This window comes from Sorghum bicolor, chromosome 6 (assembly GCF_000003195.3).
Source record: "Sorghum bicolor cultivar BTx623 chromosome 6, Sorghum_bicolor_NCBIv3, whole genome shotgun sequence".
NCBI classification, from domain to species: domain Eukaryota; kingdom Viridiplantae; phylum Streptophyta; class Magnoliopsida; order Poales; family Poaceae; genus Sorghum; species Sorghum bicolor.
The window spans coordinates 41900590-41920144 of NC_012875.2; the positions used below are offsets into that span (position 1 = coordinate 41900590).

A 19555-nucleotide genomic window follows, 5' to 3' on the forward strand; every position below is an offset into this window, starting at 1 on the left:
TTCAAACATTCCATACATCAACCTTAGACTTTGCTTAGTTTTGAAAAGTTTCTGAATTTGGCTAGTATTTTCTTTTTATTTAGTAATTAGTGTCAATCATAAACTAATTAAACTTAAAAGATTCGTCACTGTGCAATTAGTTTTTTTCATTTACATTTAACTTTTTTTTATTCGACAATTAGTGTCCAATCATGAATTAGGCGTAAAAGATTCATCACTGTAATAGGCAAAAAATGGATTCGATGTGATGGGTAAAAAAATTTTAGGTAGAGAACTAACAAGGCCTGAGTTCAGTTTAGGCCTTGTTCAGGTAGTGAAAATTTTTAGTTTTAGATATTGTAGCATTTCGATTATATTTGGTAATTATTGTCCATACATAAATTAACTAGACTTATAAAATTCGTCTCACAAATTACAATTCATATGCCCCAAGAATTCCATTGTTTTGCAAATTACAATACATGTGATAAGAAATCCAAAAAATTTTAAGATTTCATGTGACAGGAAATCCAAAAATATTTTGAAAACTAAACAAGACCTTAGCGATGGAACATTGACATCAACCTGGTGAGTGCTGACAAGCATTCATACCCACCAAATCCTAAATCCTAAGACGTCCAGAAACAAGAATTTAACCAGGCATTCATCCAACTGAACAGTCTCCCAAAAAAAAACATATGAAATATTTCTTCATTTGATCTACCAGAACAAAAAAAACCATCACCTCTATCTGATTGAACAAGTGATTATACCCGTCAGGCACAGCACACAAATGACCAACAAGAACTAAATTCTACAGCTCGTGAAGGGTCCTGGTCTAACCATGTAAAAACAAATCAGCAGCAGGGGGAGCGGCAGAGGTGACTTAAGTTCCTATTATACACTCAGAAATATTAAGAGTTCTCAAAATAAGCAGGCGCCAGAACAGCCAAACACATCAAAAACAGGTCTCTACGTCTCCCTGCGGGTCCTCCGACGTGGGGCTGCTGTCTCCTCCTTTTCGTCCTCTTTCTCATCCTTGTCACCACTGCTTCCAGCACCGTCGGTCTCTGTGGCTTTGGGCTTCTTCGCCTCAGCTGCGGGTTTCACAGGTACCTGGAAAGAAGCAAATGTAGTGGATTGAGCATTCTAGTCAAGTTCAGAACCGTTACAACAGTAATACATTGGTTGGGAAATTGTAACACATTGGTTGGGAATAACTTACCGCTGGCTTCTTGCCACCAAAAAGGATCCTGAAGAGAACAGTAACGAACACGATGACAACGGAGACCAAAATGCCAATAGTGATGTTGGGCTGCTTCTCTCCCTTCTCGATAACATCCTGTTTACAGGATTTAGATAGAACATGTCATTTTCTTTGATAAAACATTAATCCTGACATTTGACAGGAGAGGATAGCAAATATCTCCGAAACTCACAATGATCTTGGTCTTGTAGGGTGCCAAGAACGGAACATCAGCAATCTTGTACAGGACGTCAAAAATCTTCTTCTGCAGGTGCATAACCAGTTAGGGACAAGATGGAACAACGATGAATAATGAAGAAAGAAATAACAGTTATGGCTGCAAAAGATCAGAAAAATGGATCACCTGGAACTCAGAAAGACCATCCGCACCAGCAGCAGCCTCCTCAGCCTTCTCCTTTTCCTTCTCAACATCATACTTGGGCTTCCAGGTCTTCTCCAGAATGGAGGTGGCAACCTTCTCATCATCAGCAATCAAGATATTGTCAAACAGGATGCCATCCTGCATTGTCCAGATCTCAATACCAATAGCAGCAATTGGATCAAAATCAGGCTTGTCAAGCTCAAAGTACTCAGGGTTGGGGATCTCCTGAGGCTTCCAGATCCCCTTGTAGTTGGGGTTGTCAATCATAGGTGCATGCCACTTGCCCTTGTAAGCAGGATTCTGCTTCATTGGCCTCTTCCACTCACCGCATCCAGGTGCCTCTTCACACTTTGGGTTGTCAATCTTTGGCGCCTCCCATTCACCATCCTCCTCATCATCCCAGTCCTCGGGCTTGGCTGCCTCAGGATCATCAATCTCCTCAGGCTCGTCATCCAACCATCCCTCAGGCTTGGTGGCTTCCTCATCCACAATTTCCATGGGGGCATCCTCATCCCAGTCATCAGGTTTCACTGCATCTGGATCAGGGATTTTAGCTCTCTCATCCCAGTCCTCTGGCTTCTTGTCATCAGGGTCAGGAATGGTCTTGGATGGGATAAGTGCTGGCTCAAAATCATCAGCAGAAAGGAAGTTTGCCTTCTTCTTTTCTTCCCCGTCGACCAAAATTCTGACCTCATTGTCTGGCTTCAAGATAGCCGTGTAGACATGAGAGAGCTTGTCATATGGGACAGAAGGTGGGAATTTGAGGTGATGCTCAACATACTTTCCAGTCTTGGGATTCTTGTGCTTAAGGATGAAATGAACCTTGTTGGTTGACCCACACTTATCTGGACCAAACATAATTGTGTATGGAGTCTCATTATCAAACTCCTTGGCATCCCATCCAGCATCCTGAGGGCGGATGTACTTAATGTAGGCACCTCCACATTCAAGGCCATTCTGAAGCCTCACTTCAAACTGCAGGACCACTGTCCCATCCTTCAAAGTAACTGGCTCATCAAGCTCCTTGATTATGGCGTATTTCCTTGCCTTCTCACTGACAAGGAGGCCATAGTCTTCATGGCCATCACTCTTGGCATGCTTCCACACACCTACGAACCATATCATGTAGTCATTAAGCTATGAAAGAAAGAACAGAACAGAAATTATGACTAGTAACAACAATGTTCAAACAGCAGCAGGCAACTAGTAGTTAAGATAAGGATTGCATATCAGGACTAAGACACTACTCCCTCCATCCACAAATGCAAGCAACATGTTGTTTCAGGAAGTGTAACTTTACAAATTTTGACTAATAAATAGTCAAATTATGGTGTTGTCTAGTGTACAAAGGCTGTATAGATTCATATTCAAATTATGACCAGTGACAAGAATGTTCACAGATAAATAGCATATTAGAAAAATCTAACAGGCACCTAGTTAACAGATAAATAGCATATTAGAAAAATCTAACAGGCTGTAAGGATTGCAAGCTTACTTCATATGAAGAATGTTTAATGTGGCACAGGATTACAGGAATACAAGATACCACTAGCAAACTGAACATACTAATAAATTTATTCTTTTTTGAATAACCTAGTTCATTAACACATGCATATATAAATAAAATTATCCAAAATCTCTCCTGACGTCTCATGCTATATTCTAGCACAAGTTACTCACTCCTTCCAGTCATGAATAGATGAGGTTACTCTCGACTATCGAAGCATAAGTACATTTTGGCAGTTCCAGAAACGCCAACCATTCATATCAACAATGAGCCAACACAGAAACCAGTCACTTCAATGATCCTCTGTTCGTAACAGCTACAAACCACCGTAACTTGTGTCGGCACTGTCAAAAGGTTATACTGAACGTTGGGACGTGGAGACTAGCCACAGCTCTGCATCTAGAGGCATCTAGAGCGGGTGCTGCTAGCGAAGCACATCCGATCGAACTAAAGCACATACATGACTGACAGTATCGATCGTGGATCTCACGAGTAATTGCACAGTTATCTCCCAATTTAAACACCGGAAACTACGATCTCAGACGAAGAAGCTCCCACAACCCCACTAAACCCACGGATCTAAACAGATCTAGCGAAACCATAACGAGCGCGAGAAGTAGACGCGCGCGCATACCTTGGTACTCGTCCTTCTTGGAGACGACCCATCTCCCCTCGAAGTCCTCGTCGAACGGCTCGTACAGCAGCTGCAAACAACAACACCGATACCATCACAAATCTCGCCCACAAAATTCAAAATTCAGAGAGAAAAACAAAATAGCCAAATCGACACAGGCTCGCTTAGATTACCGGATCGGAGGCGCGGATCTGAACGAGCAGCGCCGAGACGAGGAGCAGCAGCAGCGCGCGCCCTCCCATCATCCTCTCTGTCCCGATCTCCTCGAGCCGGGGGCGGGGGGAGTTTCTGGAAACCTTCCAACTAGAGCGAAGCGTCCGCGAGAGGGAGCAGACGTGGGTGGGAGTATAAGAAGTGGGCGCGGTGGAGTGGCTGCACGGCTCAGATTAGGAGAGGAGGGGAAGGAACGGCGGAGATGGATCGATCTGGGTAGGAGGGCCGGCAGTTGCGAGGAAAAGGCCGTCGTGTGACTTGTTCCGGCCAATGGGAGGGTGCGGGACGTGGTGCTGGCCAATTGCACGCTGCCACGTCTGACTCGTGACGCTTCGGTGTTGTAGGACGCCATGTCAGCCGCCCCAAGGCACAGAATGGTAGGATAGGATCCCGACCAGCCGGTGAAACCGTCAAAGTGGGGTATGGCATCTCCATCCCGAAATATACAGACTACACGTATAAATTTTGAGTCATTTTCAAATTTTCTTGCATGCCATTATAAAGAGTTTTGTACAGTAGGAACTAATAGTCTTGGGACCCTTTATATTGATTTGTTATAACAAAAAATATTATTTCTTCTTTGTTGAAAAGTACGACTGAAGTAATAATATAAAAAAAATAAGGTTTTCATTTTCTTCGGTGCTACTTACAATAAGTTGATTAGAGTTCTAAATTTGTTCTTTTTTTTTCTGGTGCCACTTCGTCCATACTGTTGTGGTGCCAAAATTTAATCATTCTTTTTACTAACACTAATGTAATTGGTATTTCAAATTATTTGCAACACTAATTTAAATAAATATTATTTTTCAACTATTTTGTATTATATCACATTTGTGATTTGTGATGAACAGACACTAAGGCTTTGTTTAGTTCGCGAAAAATTTTGGGTTTCGCTACTATAGCATTTTCGGCTTTATTTGACAATTATTATTTAATTATAGACTAACTAGACTCAAAAGATTCGTCTCGCGAATTACAGATAAACTGTATAATTAGCTATCTGTTTTATCTATATTTAATATTTCATACATATGCTGCATGATTCGATATGACAGGAAATTTTAAAAAAAATTTGGGAACTAAACAAGGCCTGATATAAGGCAGCAAGCAAATGATAAAAATTGAGATTCTTACATCCCATAACTAAACCAGACAAACACATAAATATATATATGTATATTGTGAGCTGAACTCATCTTCTATCATTGCCGTTTCCAACTACATTCCTCTTTATCTTAAAAACAACTTGAATTCTTTTTTTCTCTCAAATATCTTAAAAAGAACTCCATTCCTGCCTTCATGATCTCATCTTTCTTATCCTTCTCTGCAATGGCTGATCACTGCAAGAAGAAAGGCAAATTAGTCAAAGGTCAAACAATGTTAATGAACATCTGCAGTAATGAAAATATCATCATAAAAGAGTGCAAAATAAATTATTTCTTTTTTTAAAAACTAAATAAATTATTTCTAGAGGAATGCTGATGTGTATAAGGTTCCAGAGCATATTGTATGGTTTTTCCATCCATTTCATACTACTTAGAGCGTGTTTGGTTGGAGGTATTGTTGGTATAAATTAACTGCACTCCATTTAAATAGATTTAAGTAGGATTATCCGCAAGCGCACAAATATCATACCAGTGTCACATTTTACCCGGAGGTTTTAAATATCGTATCCACGGGGAACAGTTGTCATGATGACATAGTATATAGACTTAACCCTACAATTAGGCTAGATCATATCAAGAAAAAGGAAATAACTAATGCACTCTAGTTCCGACTCCAGTAAACTTTGTATAATACCGTCTTATCGTGCAAGTAACCCGAATAGGGGAAGAATCAGAGTAATCCCCTATGAGGCACCTATGAGCCTATCAATCCTATTAACGGGTAGTGGACTACAGAGGAATCAACGCAGCTATCACCTACTCGAGCTGATCAGGGAACATTCACAAGTAAACCTAGCCTAGGCACCACGCCTACACTACAAAATACTACTTCAACCAAGTTACGACCAAGATCAAAGCACTCAATATGAGTTGTGAACCAAATAACGAATAAGAACAAGTTGCTTACTTAAACCAAAAGGGTAAGTACAAAAGTACCTCAGAACGTAGCTCCGGGCGAGGGAACTGAATCCAGAAGAATACAGCCACGAAGAAGCACCGATAGGCCGGAACTCTTCCAGAATCTCTACTCCTCTACTTAATCTCTTTAATCTCTAAACAAGACTAGACCTAGAAGAACTAGTCTCTCCTAATTGCTACATCTAGATGAACTAGATCTAGATGAACTATAACTAGAACAACAAGAGGGACCCTAATTCTAATTATGTGGAGAATATGAAGCACCAGGGTGTAGAATGCCTCCACGGAGGAGGTCTGCCCCTCTATTTATAGCCCGGTGGGATCGACATGCGCTGTAGGATCAAACCGACTTAACCAAGGGCCGAGATGCATCAAAAGAGGCGGTGGAGGAACCTTCCGGAAGGGGGAAGCCAGAAACCCTAGGGGGCGCCAGCCGGCGCTAGGGTGGGGCCGGCCGGCCCCACCTTGTCTCCTCTATAGGTGTAACACCCGATTTTAAGAACAAAATCAGATATGCACCATATGTGAGTTTTAGAAAATAAACCTCACATATAGCTACAAATAAGGGGTAATATCAAAGGACAACGCATAAATTATATAACATAGATAATAAATCAGAAAACAACCTTAGGCAGCAAACCACGGACGATAACTCCAAACTTTGGGTGTTAACTTCACTCTACAGGATCCAACTGACTGGTTGATCACAAGCCCACTACTTCTCCTGAGGTGAGGGGGGGATAGCAAGAGTGAGTCCAAGACGAACTCCGCAAGTATAACAACAAGATTGTATAGATCCATGGTCTCACGATCAATGTGACATAAATAATATAGAGCATTAAACAATAAATAATGAGTATCTTAACACAACAAGATTCATCACCTTTAATGTAAGAATCCCCAAGGCCGCTCGTGACCGTGAGCACGGCTAGTATACCAGTTTTTTAACACTCTGCAGAGGTTGTACATCTTTACCCATGAGTCATGATTTACCCTTTTGCCCGAGGTGATCAGCCTCTTAACCCACTACCAAGGAAGGCCGACAGGGATCACTATGAAGTCTTTCAAAGGTTCGTCTAACAAGTTAGGGCTGCTTGGTTTCGCTAGTCAGTCCGTGTGATTCTACCCCGCAGGGGATCCACGGTCTGCTATCCCCTATTTGCGCCACGCGGGTAACCTCTAACAAGCTAGAAAAGTTACTCATATTTGACTAAAGCCAGAGCCATCATAACCCTCATGGTTGCACTTTTATCCCGGTTATCACTTGCAAATAAATCCTCATGTTGCTTAAAAAGTCATTATTATTATTTGTGGCTTTATATTAATTTAGGCACAAGATCATGGTCATAGAATTAAAACCCAAATGTTATACTTGCCTTGATCCAATTGCTCCTGCTGGTCCTGCTGGCCTCACTTGCTTCCAAGGCTCTAACCTTGATGACCGAAGTAATGCCCACCGTCTAATCTAGATCGTCGATTATCAACACACAAACAATCGGAGACAGACATACACGAAGCAAACAAGATTACAATTAGAACAGTACACTAGTAGTAAATAAATTTAAATAAAAGCTTTCCAAAATCATCTACACGCTGCTACGATCACGTCAACGCAAAGTTCACGCAAAGAGGAGTTACGACGTGAAATCTACGCATTAAACGGGACTGCAAAGGCTATCTACGGACTTGTAATTAACTAGGAAATCTAGCAATGGTGAACCTAGGCAACAGTGGTACCAACACGAAGCTTATGAAATTATGAAACTAACACAACTTGAACGGATCGAAACGGAGCTAAAACAGAGAAGATATGAATTTTCTAAGATTTTGTTTAGAAAAGTAATTAATTAAATAGGGTCACGAAATTAAAATATTTCAAACTGGTGAACCAAGATTACTAACACAAAGTTCATGAGATTATGAATCTAACGCAATTTGAACGGGTCAAATTGGAGTTAAAACAAATATTTTATGGCCAAAACAAACTCAGTGGCTATTTTGTAATTTTGTGAAAGCGTATTCTGCAATCAAACCGGCGAAAATACGTTTTCAAACTCGATTGGCGTAACTCTAGAAGGCACTTTGGACCGCGGGTTCTAAACTCCAAAACCGCAGGGGTTCTTTAACAAATTTCACCCCGAAGGGGTATCTTCTAATCACGACCGTTGATTCGCGATCCTACGATGCAGATCAACCCAGGGAGGAGAGGTTGCCGCCGGCGGCCGGTGCAGGGGGCAACCACGGTGGCGCCATGGCCGTGGTTCGCCGGAGTTTGTGGTTCTAGCGCTAGAGACCACGGTTTTCGACGGGGAAGGCACCGGGGCATACATAAGCTTCGTGCAAACTCACCACAAAATTGAAGGCGTGGGGGATCTCGGAGAGGACCGGCAACAAACGGCTGCTTCCTGTACACATTCGGCACGAATTAGGGCAGCACTGAGATCGATAGAGAGAGAGGGAAAAGGGTACCTACGGCTTCGTGATCACGTTGCGGAGCTCACCAAGCGGTTTTTGATGGCCTCAGAGAAACAGTGGGCGCTAATGGCGATGGCGTGCGGCTCGGTGAGATCCGAGTGTGCTAGGAGAGAGAGCGAGTGTGGTCTGGGAGGGAGAAATGGTCGCGGGGCAACAGCACCGGCTCGGGCGTAGCTCAAAGGGAGCGAGGCGACAAAGTGGAGAACGTGGGAGCGGGGGCGCGGTTGCCATCGGCGCTCCGCGATAGGAGAAGGAGAGCAGTTGGAGGGAGGGGATGGATCTGACGGGTGGGTCCCACATGGCAGAGAGAGAAAGGGAAAGGAGGAGGCGGTTTGGCAGTTGCTGCGCAAGTTGGGCCGGCCCATGAGGAAAAGGGGAAAGGCGTGGTCCGATAGGAGTTGGGCCAGGCTGGAATGAGAGAGGGGGAGGGAATAGGATTTTTCTTTTTATTTTTCAATAAATTTTCAAAGCTCATTTTTTTCAATTTGAATTTGAATAAATTCTCTTTGCAAAACTTCACACATCACAAAAATAAATGTTGCAGCATGTATGCATCAACATATTTCTAATATTACAGTAAATTTTAATTTCTCAAAAATTATTATTTTTCCTATATTTTGATGCTCACAAACTTGACTCAATAAATCAAATTCAACTATTTAAAACAAGGGAATTTTTATGGCGTTACAATAGGTCTCATTCCTTCGGGTGTCTTCTAGAGCCTTCCTGACCCTGTTGGCGGTGTTGTTGCGTTGCGGTTAAGTCTCATGTTTATTTTGCACTTGAATCCCTCTGCTTTCTGTAAAATAAACCCTGAAAAACACAGAATATGCAAAACTCGTAGAAATTGTTAGTTTAAACCCTATACTAGTGTGTATTCATGTTCTCCTTCGGATTTAAAGTTCTAATAAAAGTTGACGTTATCGACCGTCAACAGGTATTAAAATTTAACACGTACTGTAACTCTTTCATTTTATTTGGCAATTAGTGTCCAATCATGGACTAATTAGACTTAAAAGATTTGTCTCGTAAATTACTCTCTAGTTGTGTTTTTAGTTTTATAAATAGTCTATATTTAATACTCCATGCATGCGTCCAAATATTCAATGTAACAGAAGTTAAAGTTTACCGATGCAAACCAAATAGGACCTTAGTGGAAGTTCATAAATCACAACTACTAAACCACGGCAATTATTAGTTGTTTTATCCACTTTTTAGGTAAAGTCAATTCCATCAGTCCACTAAAATTATAAGACTTCCTTCAAAGCCAATCAAAATTTTGTTTTCCCCTCACTGCCATCAACTGGAACTTTCCTTTCCCTCACACTGCCATTCCTTCAGTTTCTATTAAAATTTGTGTCACTAACAAAACTGGACCCATGCAATGACATCGCTCCGTCTAACTTTGATGCTAAATATACCCCTTAGCATTTTGTTGGGAGTCAAGAGTGAGTTAGGGTCTTGTCTCTAATTTTCTATTTAGTTGACAAAGAACAAGATCGATCCATTTTGTATTTAGTTGAAGGAATAAATGGATTCGATGGTATTAACTACTGTTTAATCGGACCCACATGTCATTAATGGGACTCGCGAGACAATTTCTTTCATCCTTATCTCTTCTCCCCAACCCCAGCCTCTCATCCTTGTCTCTTCCCCACTGCCTCGGTAGAACCCCTTGTAACACACCCGCTCCGCCACCGCCTGGCCCTCACCCTTGTCATGGGAGCGCTCTTGTGGCCCACACCCCAGCCCCAACAGTACAATTGCAGGCAGACTCGTTAGCGGCCGGCCGCTAACCCGCATACAATTGCAGGCAGGCTCGTTAGCTGCCGGCCGCTAACCCGCATCGCTTGCTGTAAAGTTTATTAGTGGACTTGCAGCTTACCACAAAGCTATGGATCTTGCGGACAAGTGTTCCGCAGACACAGCAAATTTATATGCAAAACCCATAATACCTGCAACAAATTTGTAGTATAGTTCATATAATATAGCTTCTGCACACTAAGAGACCCGAGAGGCCCATAAGGCCATAACGTAGACCCGAGAGTTAATGAAATAACCAAGGAGATGAGTTTTAATATGGAGCAATTAAGAAAAATAAAACAAGGAGAAGAGCGAATGGGAATATAGGATTATGTGAAGTTTAACATATTGCAGGCTCCTTTACAAGGGCTTCACATACTGATCACTATTAGTTTAGCCAGTCTCATACAGTTTCCATCTTATAACAGTACAGGGCAAAGCCATATGCTATTCATTCATCAGGCTGAAGGAAACCATTCACAAAGAAGATCCATGTGCACCCCTTCTTTGCCACCTTCTTTGCTCAACTTGACACCTCCTTTCCTCAAATATCATCACCATCGCCAATGCTATCTTGTGATAATTTAATATCTGATAAACCTGAAACATGAGCGAGTAGTGAGTTATATGGTGTCATTATTGCTCAATCAAGAATACTAAAACTAACATTATGCTACTTTGTACAATTAAAAAAATGTACCTTCTGCACTCAACCAATCTTGCAGGCATACTAAGGATTGAACTCTCTTGCTTGTTAGTTGGCTACTGTAGTCACTAACAATTCTTCCACTAGTGGAAAATGCGGATTCAGAAGCTACAGTTGATGCGGGTGCTGCAAGCACATCTCTTGCCATAAGCAAAATGATAGGATATTTCGTAGAATGTATCCTCCACCACTGTAGAATATCAAAATTCTTTTGTCGAGGGAAAAGATCATCTTGCAGATATGTGTCAAGCTCACTTTTCACTCTCTTCCTTTTTGTGCTGCAAGATGTTGTTCAAAGTCTGCCCAACAATCATATTCATCAATACTTCCATCATTAGGCTCTAGGTGTGAGTAGTTTAAATCAGGTGCCATTGGTGAATATGCAGAAAACAGATTTTGCAATGTAGCCTTCACCATTTACTGTATGCTGGACCTTTATCACCAAAACCAGCGTTCAAACGAAATGATGCAAAACTCAGCTTAAACCTAGGATCTAGAACTACTAGAACACATATATGCAACAAGCATATGTCCTAGTATTTCTGAAACTTCAGATTCATTTTACTCACCATAACTACAATGGAAATATCTGTATGTGATTCCAAAGTTTCTATTTTTTCCTTTGACTTTCGATAGGACATAGAAACATTGGTTTGCTATTGGATATAATGTACCAGAAACAACATTTGTAGCATCATAGAAGGGTTTGAACACATTGCAAAGTAGGTCTGCCATATTCCAGTCTGTATTAGAAGGCTTGTCCATGTAATTAGGATCTTGTTACTCCATAACATCAAAGACTGCCCTATACTCTATTAGAGACTTCAGCATTGAATAAGTTGAGTTCCACCAAGTTGGAACATCACGTGACAGTCTCTTCTCACAGGATATACCTAACTGTACAATGATTTCCTCGAAACACTGTTTATGGGCTTGGGAGCTTCTAATGTACTTGACACTATCTTGAATGTGGTCGGTAGAACCATCTATCACCTTAAATCCCTCCTTGACAAAAGGTTCAACACATGCGCTACACAACGCATATGTAGCAGATCACCATTTCCAAGCATAAGGTGTCTTTCCAAAAGATTTTTCCTTAGGGAACAAACCACGTTGTTGTTGTTATTTGCATTATCTAATATGATGCTAAATAACTTGTGCTCTAGTTTCCATTCTTGCAAACACTTCAACAATGCATTAAACAAAGTAAGACCGCCATGGGGTGAAGCTACAAGACCAAAACCTATTATTCTCTTCTGCAACATCCAGTCATTATCAATGAAGTGGCAAGTAATGCACAAGTAACCTAGGTTCTGATTTGAAGTCCACAGATCAGCAGTTAAATAGACCCTTGAATTTGGATTTTTGATAGTTTCCCAAAGGGTAACCTTCGATCCTCATATGAGCTCATAATATCCTCAGCAACTGTAGTTCTAGACACTATGGTAAACCAAGGATTTAAGGTAGCGATAAATTTCTAAAATGGTGCATGGTCAACTAAACTAAAGGGCAGCTCCTACAACACAATGAAGTTGACCATGGCTTATGTGAGACCTCTTGGTCAAACTTCCAATTCTTCAGAGCTAGTGAATCAGGGGATAGTCCTGTTTTGATGCTTTCAACCAACTAGTTCATTCTTGTCCTTTCTTTGCACACTTTCAAATGCCTACGACAAGCACTTCTACCATTATCTCGAGTAGCACACAAGAGCTCCAAACAATGAATACATTTAGCTTATACTACTAGATTCCCCTCATAAATAGGCTCAAATTCTTTCCACACATCAGATCTAAGTTTACATCTCTTAATTGGTCTTGATACATCTGTACAATAAGTATGTAAGTATTAATTAGTACAAGCATTAGGATGACAAAGCTACACTCGAGATCTGGCGCCCCAATCCTGCAGAAGTCGGCACCTGGATCTTGGAGGCTTCATGGCCCCCATCCTCTCCTGCCTCCTCTTGCTCCACCGTGGAAGAGTGCGAGTCGATGGCCAGGTTTCGGCCGCCTACCACGGCTAGATTTGGCGTTCCCACCATCTATGGAAGGCCTAGGACGAGCTGAAAGGGCCAGCGGAGGAGGGTGATGCTCGACGCCATCGTACCGTGACGGCGCGATGTGCGATAGCGGTAGCTGGTAGGGTTCAGGAGATGCAGTAGTTGCGGGTCTTGCGGGCTTTGTCTCCTACCAATGGGCTTGGTGGGTTCAAAGATGTTGGGCCACAAAAAAACTACAGCTGGGCCACTACAACAACGAAGAGAAATTTTGTGGGGCGAACATGAGGGTCTCGTTAAGAGCCCGCCCCGCGGCAGGCGATTTGCCAGACCGTCCCTCCCCCGGCAATGTTTTTCCAGTCTGCCCCTGCCCCGGCGGCGCTCGGTCGTCTAGCCCTACACTAGCTCTGCCTGGTCACCCTTGCCCTGACGTCGCTCTACTGGACCCATCCCTCTTTGACGTAGCTCGGCTAGCTGGCCTCGCAGCAACTCTACCCGCACGCCAACTACACTCGCACAGCTTGTCTCACTAGGTACACTCGTGAGAAGGAGAAACACGCCATCCATAGGGGGCGTCCTTGTCCTCTTGATTTCATGGGACGGGAATAACCCGGATATCAGGCGAATATTCTTCCTAGAGGCAGCTCGGTCCTATTTTGCCCCTGAATCAAACACTAGCAAAACGAGGATTGTCACGAGTACTGAGCCATAGCTTAGCTGGTTTGGATTGCTGGTGTGCGTCCAGCCCACCCGCGTTCGAAGCCTGACTTCGACGCTGGTGTCTCAACCATGAACAGTGGTTCCCTAAAAAAATTTCATTGCCTTACACGAATGTGTTATAACTGTCGGATCTCTTAGCCGTGTTTCATAGCCTAAGTGTAAGATGTAGGTCTAGCATCCGCACTAAGAGTTTGTGAAAGAGTGGGTAGCCTATGTAATGTGTGTTGGTGCGCGAATTGAGCTTATACGCGAGGGTAAGGGCAGCCAAAAAACAAGGATCGTCACATCCCTGATAAACCTTGCAACCAAACGGCTGACATTAGGTGCCACCCAAAATACCTATACGATGTGTCAATTGTTCTTCCCTTGACTCCAGTTCTCCCGATCCCATCTCCATCGAGCGCACTGAGAGAGGAAATGCTAAATCAGGGTGGGTGGCATCGGGTGTGCGACCTGAGAAGCGGCGGCGACAGCTAAACGTCACGCCTGTGCCCGCGCCCTCGGTTGAGCTTCGTGTATTAGTGGCGGGCCCAATAGGCAGTCCAGGTAGGCACAGGACTACTCTAGATTTTGGCCCAAAAATTTTTTAGTACCCCTTTCAGCCCATAGAAACTTGGCCCATCCTCTTTCTCGGTTTCTCCCTTCTCAGTCTCAGCGTCCTCCGATATCCCGCATCCTGCGTCCCGCATCTGAGTCTGAGGATTGGCCGCCCCCGTGCCGCCGCCCCTGTAGGCCCGTACCGTCGAGTGCCCGAGTCGCGGAGGCGGAGACGGTGAGCCGCGGTGCCCCCAGGCCCCAGCCCCCGTGCCGCACTGGCGCACTGCCGCTGCCGCCTAGGTGCCTCACGCGCGGACGCGCGACGCAGGCAGCTAGGCACGCCGCACGCGGGCACGCGGCTCACACCGACACGGCGACTCCAGCACCGAGCCACTGCGTGTGACGCCGCTCGCCGGCCAGCCCCGTGCCCCCGCAATGCGCCAGCGCCCCTGCGCTCCCTCGACCCTGCAGCAGACCAGCAGTTCAGTTCCTGGTGAGTTATTTTTTTTTTCTCCCAGATCTGTGAGACTGATTTTGTTTGACTTAGAGCCAATAATTGAATGAATTTGTTGATATATTTTTAGAAAGTTGAGGTATGAAGAAATCAAATATAGCAGTTCTTTTCCAGAAACATGAGAAGAAAAAAATGCAACTCAGACTGCTCCACCAATTCCAGTTATTCATGAAGAGTTGTCTATTCCAATTGTAGAAGATCCTCTAATTGCGATTTGCGAGTGTAGAAAGTGGTATTTTACCTGTGGATGGAGGGACAGAAACACCTACAACTACAAGCACCACAACTCTACCCACAACAGATGAAGTTGAAGAAGGGATAGAAGCAGTAGAAGTAGAACCGCCTCTAGTTGCAGCCGCTGATGTTGATTCTCTTGAGCATGACCCAGGCCTAAGGAGGTCTATTTTATTCTTTGATGTGAATGAACAAGACTCTATCAGAAGAAGGTACATTTTAAAAGGCCCATGTCATCTTTATGCCTATGTCTATCCATTCAGAAAAATCTATGGGAAAGAACGCCGTTTTAGTTTTCTTTGGTTTCAAAAGTACCCGTGGATTGAATATAATGTAGAGAAGGATGCAGCATATTGCTTTCACTGTTATTTATTTGGTAAAGGAAGTGGAAAATTTATTACAGAAGGTTGGAATAATTGGAATGTTGGAGCTATTGCACTTGACAAACATCAGAATTCAACTTTACACAAGTTTGCTCAAGAGAAATACAGCTTATTTGTGCAAAATGGTACAAAAATTGATAATGTCATTGTGAAGGTGTCAGAAAAGGATAGAGCTGATTACAAGGCTAGGTTGACTCATTCACTCCGATGTTTGAGGTTTCTTTTGAATCAGGGATTAGCTTTTCGTGGGCATGATGAAACTGAACAAAGTGTCAACAGAGGAAACTTTCTTGAACTCTTGAATTGGCTTGCAGGAAATAATGAAGAGGTGAACAAAGTGGTTCTGAAAAATGCCCCAGGTAATTGCACATTGACCTCCCCTCGCATACAAAAACAAATTATTAGATGTTGCTCTGAGGAAACTACTAGATCCATACTTGAAGCACTTGGGGATGATTACTATGCAATTCTAGCTGATGAATGTAGTGATATATCACATAAAGAACAACTAGCAGTTTGCTTGCGTTATGTTGATAAACGTGGAAGTGTTTGTGAAAGGTTTCTTGGAATAGTTCATGTTCCTGGCACCACTTCTTTGGAACTTAAAGCAGCTATTCAATCTTTACTCACTAGTCATCACTTGACTCTTAGTTCTTGTAGTGGGCAAGGATATGATGGGGCTAGTAACATGAAATGAGAGGTTAAGGGGCTGAAAACATTGATAATGAAAGAGTCTATGCATTGTTTTGCACATCAACTCCAATTAGTACTTGTTGCAGTTGCAAAGGGAGATGTTGGGGCTAGTACTTTTTTGCTAATGTTTCACGCTTGCTGAATATTGTTGGAGTTTCTTGCAAACGGCATGATATGCTTCGAGATGTTAGAGCACAAAAACTGAAGAAAGCACTTGAATTGGGTGAAATAGAAAGTGGAAGTGGGTTAAATCAAGAGATGGGATTGGCTAGGCCTGGTGACACTAGGTGGGGTTCTCATTATAGAACTGTTTTGCATATCATTGACATGTATTCAACCATTCAGGAAGTACTCATAACCCTTGGAAATGATCCCACACAAAGAGATGATTGGCCAAACATACATGCTATGGTTCTGATTTTAGAGTCATTTGAGTTTGTTTTCAATGCCCACTTGATGCTTGTGATTCTTGGGTACAACTTGTCTCAATCTTTGCAAAAGAGAGATCAAGATATTGTTAATGCAATGACTCTTGTTGGTGTGGCAAAGATAAGGTTCCAACAATTGAGGTCTAATGGGTGGGAAGATTTCTTAGAAAAGGTTAAATCATTTTGCATCAAATTCTCTATTGATATTCTTGCAATGGATAGCAAATATGAGCCTCATGGAAGATCCCATCGTTTTTATCCTGTACAAACAATTGATGATCATTACAGAAGAGAAGTGTATATTGGTATTATTGATAGAATTCATCAAGAGCTTGAGAATCGGTTTGATGAGGTTAGTAGGGAGTTGTTTATTTGTATGGCAGCATTGAATCCTTCCAATTCATTTGCCTCATTTGATGCTAAGAAAATCCTTAAGCTTGCAACTTATTATCCCAAAGATTTTTCAAGTTCGGATTTGAGGACACTTGAAATTCAACTTGGCACATATTTTGAAGATGTGAAGATGGATGACAGATTTCAAGGACTGACCACCCTCGGTGAGCTCTCTACCAAGCTTGTTAGCACTAATAAACATGAATATTATGGTTTGGTGTACTTAGTCCTTAAATTGGTATTGATCTTACCGGTGGCGACAGCAAGTGTTGAAAGAGTTTTCTCTGCCTTGTGTTTAGTGAAGAATAAGGTGAGAAATAGTATGAGTGATAGGCTATTGAACGATTGTTTGGTTACCTTTATTGAGCGTGATATATTCTCTTCTGTAAGCGAGGATGACATAATTCATGCTTTCATGGCAACGAGAAAGCGCAAATTAAAGTAGCCATTTATATTTATGTAAGACCTTATCTTATATATAATCTATTTGTGCAAGTTTCAGACTAATTTATGTAAGCTTTGAACATTAAATTGTATTGTCGCAATTTGCTTATTTTATAGTAATTTTACCGATTTTTTTCTTTGAATTTTATCGTGTTGCGCATGAAAAAAAATTTAGGACTACCTTAGTTTCAATTCCTGGGTCCACCTCTGTCGTGTATAGATGGCCATCGGGCCGTGCCGGCCCGGCCCGACAGCCCGGCGTGCCGTGCCGTGCCGTGCCTGCCTCGGGCCGCGCCGTGCCGTCGTGCCGGTCGGGCCGTGCCATCACCATGCCTCGTGCCGGGGGTACGGCCCAAGGCACGGCCCATGGGCTGTCGGGCCGGCCTGAAGGCATGGCGGGCCACCGGGCTAAGGTCGTGTCAGGCCAGTAGCAAGCCTATATTTTTTTTTAAATTAGCAGGCTATATTTCTTACCAGACCATTCAAGATGGATGGATGGGCCAACAGGCCTACATTTATTTTTTTAGAATTAACATGCTATATTTTTTACTAGATTATTAAGCACCGGACCATCAGGCCGTGCCTGAGCCGTGCCACAGGCCCGGTTGCGGCCCAGGCACAGCTTGATGACTCAGGCCGGGCCGAGCCAAAATGCCAGACCGTGGGCTAAGCCAACGAGCCACGGGCTGTATCGTCAACTATACCGTCGTGCCCGTGGCCACGGGTGAGCAGCAATTGGAGGGCTACGGCGTGCGAGCGACGGTGAGAGGCGGAGGGCCGGCAGCCGCGACTTGCCTCCACGCATGGGAGGCAGAGGGCCGGCGCCTCATCCTTGGGAAGTCGGGGCAGCCAGCAGCAACCTGGCCTCGGCGCTTGGGAGGCAGAGGACCGGGTACGGTCACGCGGGCCCGTTGGCTTGGAGGGCGGCCGGCCTCAGCCAGCAGCCTTGGACGAGCAGCGCAAGTACGTGGGAGGGAGATTATACATGTACTATTTTTATTCACTTGTCTACGTAATAATAAATACATGTGTTATATATGTATTTATATTCACTTTTTTTATCATATATATGTATAATTGTCGCTGACATTTGGAATTAATAAATATTTTGTTTTTTTAGAATCATTAATAAATATTTAGTGCAATGGTATCCAGGGAATGGATGAAAATATCATGCAATGGCATCTAATAAAGAAATATAGGATTTGTTTAGTTCTCCGTGGAATACAAAATGCAAAATACTAACTATTTTGCAATGATGAAACGCAAAATGCTAAAATTTTCAAAGTTATGTTTAAGCCCAATTTAGTTCGCGAGAAGAAAATTTTTAGGTGTCACAACAGATATGTCGAAGGAATGAAGGATGTCGGGAGGGGTTTTCAAATACTAATACAAAAATAAATTACATAGCTCACCTGAAACTACTAGACGAATTTATTAAGCCTAATTAAATCATCATTAGTACATGTGGGTTACTGTAGCAATTATGGCTAATCATGAACTAATTAGGTTTAAAAGATTGGTCTCGCGATTTACAACCAAACTGTGCAATTAGTTTTTTCGTCTACATTTAATGCTCCATGCGTGTGTCCAAAGATTCGATTGGATGGGTGAAAAATTTTTGGATGGGGAACTAAACAGGGCGTTAATTCCATCCAAAGTACAGAATTTATTGCCCTTATTATGACCTTTTGAGGTTTTTTTGGGCTTTTTTGCCCTCTTGAGGCTAAAATCCAAAATAGAGAATGACAACCATTTTACCAAAAAATGTACATGATGTTTAGTTCCATTATGCAAAATAATGAACTAAAATCCAAAATTTTTTAGATAAAATGGAAACTAAACATCCCCATAGTATAATTTCACTGTGACTTGAAGGGTGAAATCGTCATTTTTCTATGCAACCTAACAGCAACTTAACTAGGAACCAAGAATGGCAGCAAGGGAAAGGGAAATTTCAGTTGATGGCAGCGAGGGCAATTGGAAAACTTGGATGGCTTTGAAGGAAGCCATATAATTTTCAATGGCATTAAGGGAATTGAATCAAGTACCAAACGTCTTATACTATTTTTATGCAAAACGTCTTGTACTTGAGTACAAGTTTATATTATAACAATGACCCACCCACAGTAATCCCTGGGAGCTTGGGGAGTTGGGGCGGGGGGCCGGGGGGGGGGGGGGGTA

At 42.7% G+C, this 19555-nt stretch overlaps 1 protein-coding gene across 1 annotated transcript; it reads right to left on the bottom strand.

Annotated features, from left to right (window-relative positions):
* LOC110436187 (calnexin homolog) lies at positions 666-4083 on the bottom strand. Its single transcript, XM_021462574.1, has 6 exons — positions 3922-4083; positions 3749-3818; positions 1590-2716; positions 1419-1490; positions 1205-1321; positions 666-1095 (listed from the first exon to the last, which is right to left on the bottom strand). The coding sequence occupies exons 1-6, from the start codon at positions 3991-3993 to the stop codon at positions 952-954; spliced, it is 1602 nt and encodes a 533-aa protein (XP_021318249.1). The 5' UTR covers positions 3994-4083; the 3' UTR covers positions 666-951.